Source organism: Pezoporus wallicus, unplaced genomic scaffold, assembly GCF_028554395.1.
Source record: "Pezoporus wallicus isolate ANWC-B61680 ecotype Strahan unplaced genomic scaffold, APGP_CSIRO_Pwel_v1 contig_10431, whole genome shotgun sequence".
Lineage (NCBI taxonomy): Eukaryota > Metazoa > Chordata > Aves > Psittaciformes > Psittacidae > Pezoporus > Pezoporus wallicus.
In genome coordinates, this window is record NW_026635891.1 from 1488331 (window position 1) to 1493700 (window position 5370).

The 5370-nt window shown below is 59.3% G+C and overlaps 1 protein-coding gene across 1 annotated transcript; it reads left to right on the top strand.

The window, feature by feature from the left end:
* The first annotated feature begins 1573 nt into the window (after positions 1-1573).
* On the top strand, positions 1574-3321 carry LOC130593368 (transcription factor SOX-3-like). The gene has a single exon (XM_057398440.1). It carries the CDS (start codon positions 1836-1838, stop codon positions 2790-2792), a length of 957 nt encoding a protein of 318 aa, XP_057254423.1. The 5' UTR covers positions 1574-1835; the 3' UTR covers positions 2793-3321.
* The last annotated feature ends 2049 nt before the right edge of the window (positions 3322-5370 follow it).

Sequence of the window (5370 nt, forward strand, 5' to 3'; positions counted from 1 at the left end):
CAAAAATAACTCCGAACAGAAGAGTGCCAGATCACAGCACTGCTCAGATTTACCCACACCGAAATCCCACCACGACACCGTGCTGTTTCCCGAGTGCCACCGGTGCCGTTTAAAGCCGGTTCGGTCGGTTCCCTTAACCGAGGGACACGCTGCACGGGGACGGGCAAAACCCGTCCCCTCCGCCGCCCCGCTGAAGCCTCCCCTTCCCGCAGCCTCTCTCCACGGCGTCCGCAGAGGCACCGGCTAGGACTGTGCCTCCGGGTCCAGCCTGGAGGTGTCCTCTCCCCCCGTGCCGATTACCGTCATCCTGTCGTCTTCTCTTTGGGTAACACCAACGTCTGCCAAGCCGCAGGAGGTGCACCGGCAGCATCCCCCCTCGCAGAGCCCCCAAGTAGGGGACGAGATGCCCAGACACGTCCCTGCTCCAGGACCCCTCCTGCCCACTGCACGGCGCCGGGGCTCCCCCGGTGCGGCTCCGAGTAGACTGTAGGCTCAGTTTGCCTCTCCTCCCCCAGCGCGCCCCGGCCAAGAGAACCGTCTGGCTTCCCCAGCCGAAGCTGGAGCAGGGCGCGGAGGAAGGACGAGGAAGTGCCGGGACATGGCAGCGACACCCGCCTGCCTCCGGTCCAGCAGCGGCGGGTGGAGGCAGCTCTGTACCCGCCGTGTTTTCAAGGAGCTGCTGGCCCTGCCGATGCAGGTGTCCATGCCTCTGGGGAAAGGAGGAAGGAAGGGAGGAAAGATGGAAGGGGAAGAGGAGGGGAAAGACGGAAAGGGAAGCCCGTGATTGACAGCTCCAGTGAGTCCGCGCCACTCACACACCCTCTGCCAAAGTTTTCTTTCACACGGAAGGAACTTTGCCGTTGCCATGAAACTTGGGAGGTTTGCAAGCGTTGTCCCCTCCCCCAACTCTTTTTTGGGCAGCCGACTGGAAAAGTTCCAGCGGCAATGGGCTGGACGTATATGGGGGTGGCCGGCAGCGCCCTGGCCGCAGCCAGCCCGGCTCCGCCCGCGCCCTCTCCCGCACCTTCCCACCAGCCCGCTCCCGGCAGGGCAGTGTGGGCTCCCCCCAAGAAGGCTCAGGAGGAAAAGAGTTTAGTCCGCCCTCCTCCCCCCCAACACCCAACTGGAGTGTGTTCGTCAGCGAGGGCTCGCTCCGTCCTTCAGGCAGCTTCTTCGGGCTTAGCACAGGGCGGTGCATCCCTCCGGGAGCCCCGAGTCTTTGTGCCAGGCGAACGCGCGGCTCGCGCTTGTGGCACAGCGCTCCGCTCTGCTTCTCCGCCCGGCGCCCTGGAGGGCAGCCCCGGCTCCGCTCCTTCCCCGGAGGCGCAGCCGGCAGCTGCCGGAGCCCCACCGGCCTCTCCGCACCGCGTAGCCCTGGCTCCGTCCCGTCCTGTGCCTCCCGCCCAGAGCCGGGGACAGGTGCAGGCCCCGGGGCGCGGCAGAAGGGACCCAGTCCGGCCCCGACAGCCCCGAAACACCAACTTCTGGGCTCCCCCCGCCCCCCAACTGGTCGGTTACCGGCGTCGGGGCTGTCGGGAACCGTTCGCTGATTGGCTGCCTCTCGCTCATTTATAGCCCGTCAATCAAATACCCCCGGGATTGGGGTGCGCATCGCCTGGCGTTGCCCGCGGGAGTTGCTCTGCACCGAACCGCTCCAGCAGCATCACCTCTGGGAGCGGCGCCTCCACCCGCCAGGCACAGAAACTTCCTCCCGCAACAGCCGCCCAGGCAGGTTCTTTCACCTTTGTTTGTTTGTTTGCTTATTTTTGACTTCCTCTCCCCGACCTGGTGCCCGCCTGCCCGCCACCCTGGCGCACCTCTTGCCGGCTCCGGCCATGTACAGCATGCTGGAGACTGAGATCAAGACGCCGCAGCCCACGCCGGGCAGCGCCGGGGGTAACCCCGCTCCGGGGAGCAACGGTAAAAGCGGCGGAGGCGGTGGGGCCAGCAACGGAGCGGGAGCCGGCTCGGATCAGGACCGGGTGAAGCGCCCCATGAACGCTTTCATGGTGTGGTCGCGGGGCCAGCGGCGGAAGATGGCTCAGGAGAACCCTAAGATGCACAACTCGGAGATTAGCAAGCGCCTCGGGGCCGACTGGAAGCTGCTGAGCGACGCCGAGAAGCGGCCCTTCATCGACGAGGCCAAGCGGCTGAGGGCCGTGCACATGAAGGAGTATCCGGATTACAAATACCGGCCCCGAAGGAAGACCAAGACCTTGCTGAAGAAGGACAAATACTCGCTGCCCAGCAATCTGCTGGCCCCGGGGGGGGGCAACGCGGTAAGCAGTCCCGTCGGGGTGGGGCAGAGGATTGACACTTATGCCCACATGAACGGCTGGACCAACGGGGCTTACTCATTGATGCAAGACCAACTGGGCTACAGCCAACACCCGGGCATGAACAGCCCGCAGCTGCAGCAGATGCACCGCTACGACATGACGGGCCTGCAGTATAGCCCCATGATGTCCACGGCCCAGACCTACATGAACGCCGCCTCCACCTACAGCATGTCCCCCGCAGCCTACGGCCAGCAGCCCTCTACGGCCATGAGCCTGGGCTCCATGGGCTCGGTGGTGAAATCCGAGCCCAGCTCTCCGCCTCCTGCCATCACTTCCCACTCGCAGAGGGCCTGCCTGGGAGACCTGCGGGATATGATCAGCATGTACCTGCCCCCGGGGGGGGATGCCACAGACCCTTCCGCCTTGCAGGGCAGCAGGTTACACAGCGTCCACCAGCACTACCAGAGTGCCGGGACTGGCGTGAATGGTACCGTACCACTAACTCACATATAAACTTGGCTGCTCCGGACGGCTCCCGTCTTAATCCCTAACCCCACCATCGCTCCTTGACTACACCGGGACCTACGGCAGCGTTGCTCGGCTTAGCAGACTTAATACTAACTTTGGAGAAATTTTAAAAAGGAAGTCCGTTAGTTGTGTCTTTTTTGGTTTGTTTGTTTTTTGGTTTTGTTGTTGTTTTTTTTTTGTACAGAAAATTATTTGAGCAAGCTGTTATTTTAATAGAGCACAACTCCCGCCTCCTAGAAGCCGCTGTGAAGTGTTCAAACCACGGCAACTTCCTTCCCTGGTTTCTGTTAGGTTGGGCACTGTTTTATTCGCTTAAAAGTTTTTGCATCTTCCAGTTTGATTTCTAGCGTTGCAATGACATAAAAGGGCGGGCTTTTGTTTTTAAACTCGGTTGTTCACGTTATCATTGTGGTTTCTTAAGTGTTTTGTTCTTCCCACCTTACCGAGCCTCGCTTGGTTTCTATCACAACCCCTAGCTTTCACACTATTTTAACTTTAGGGTTTTGTTTCTTAAGGGGAGGTGGGAGAGAGCTGTGCGGGTCGCAAAAGCATTTCTTTTATTTATAGTAAGTTGTGTGTCTTGGCGGTTTTTTTTTAAGCTGTATACTTATGTAAATTGGTTTGTGAATTTTACTGTGAAACATGTTTTGACATATCGGACGAAGAAGCGTTTTAGTTTTGTCTACTGGACCCCCCACCCCAAGAAAAGAAAAGTAATGGAAATACTCCTTCCCTGTCCCTGCTCCTCGTTTTCTTCTTCCAAACGAAGAGAGATCAATAAATTTTATATCAGGCACGTCCGTAGTGTCCGGGCGGTTTGTGCGAGGGGTCCGGTCCCCCCGCGGCAACGGGGAGCGCGGAGCGGGGCAGCGGCTCCTTCCCGGGCTCCCCGCGGCAGCCGCGGTCCACCCGAGGAGCCCGGGACCTGCCATCGCTTTGCTGTGGCTGCCACATCCTGGGGTGTTTTGGTTGGGGAACGGGGGATCGCTACTTTCTTCTAAAGAAAAGCGGGACCCTGGCCAGGAAACCGTCGCTGTGCTACTGAAGCTGCTGCTTTCCGAGCTGCCAGCCACTTGTTGCCTCTCCTCCCGGCTGGGTTCTCTCGGCTGACGGAGAGGGAAATGGGTTACGGTGCGCCTCGGTTGGTTTTTGGTCTGAAGGATTTGCCTAGAAACCCGATCTCGTCTGAAATATTTACAGAAGTAAAACCCGTTGGGGAACTCTTAATTAGACTCTATTAAAAATGAATGGTTACAGGAGTCCCCAGAGAAAATAAATAATTCAATCAATGACGAGTGTTTTTAGCCTGGACAACTTTTATTTCATTTTCTTTCTTTTATTTTAGGGGTCTGCGCTATTCCCCTCTGTATTTCTGCGGGCACTGCGGAACAGCCCCGAGATGCAGCGCCCGCCGAGAGACCGCGTATCCCTCCCTCTGCTCGGCAGCAAGGCCCGTGGGTTTGGCTCCTTCTGGCTTGGAGTGGGGTTCCGGGTCAGGTCAGGGTCCCCCGGGCCCGGCGGCTGCCCCGCAGGCTGAGAGTCCTTGCAGACGGTCAGTGCCTTTCCCAGAGCAATCCTCCCTGGAGCCTCTGCCTTTCCTCTGCCTCCTCTGTTTGTCTTGGTGCAGATGGAAAGGGGTCAGGAGGGTGCTTTAGTTGTTTGGTTTTGGCTAAACGGGCATTCTCTGCTTTCCCGGTGTGAGCTGCGACTTCGGGGCGGTTTGAGCACCTCCGCTGCACGTTTGCGGCTTCCGAGATCTGCCGGGACGGTGGGAGCCGCTTTCTGTTCCCCGCCGCTTTCCTCCTTACCCGGCTGCTTCCCACCCTCCCACCGGCAGGGCCGGGGCCCCGCACTCCCGGTCCCGCAGCTGGGATGCCCGGCAGCGGCGCCTGCCTGGTTGTCTGCCGGGAAGCACGTCCAGGCTTAGTCAGGGCCTTTCTTTGCTCTTGCAAGAGGAAAATCAATGCTCTGCAAATCATACTGAGACTGCCCTTCTGTCCTGGCCGCCCGGGGAAGCGGGAGTGCCGGGAGCAGCTACACTGCAGGTCCCCAGCTCTGGGCGAGACCGCGGGCCGTGCACGCTGCCCTCTGCATGGACAAGCCCGTGGGGCTGTCAGCCCTCTGGTCCGTGTGTTAAGCCTCTGGCACCACACATGCTCCCCTCTGCTCCCCTCTGCCCAGGAACAGCCGTGCCGGAACTGGCAGTAATCACTTTGCAAATGGGAACCCGATGTGTTTAATCCCCTCACCTTAAATCCTTCCATCACATTTCTAGTGACATCTGGCAAACCTGTGGCATTGCTTTCTCTGCATCTGCACTGCTACCCTTCAGGTAGGAATGTGGATGTGACTAGCTCTGTGAGGAGAAGCAGTCCCATAACCCGGAGGTCTGAGAGAAGGGGGTAAGATCAGTGGTGCTGGTATGGTCTATGGAGATATGCAGGGGGCAGCAGCATGTCCAGTTTATTCTGAGCTTGGGGTCAAACTGCTCCCCCCTGCTTTCCAGAACATGCAGTGCCAGGACAGCTCTCAGAAGGGAAGTGTGATGATCCCGTTTTCTGAA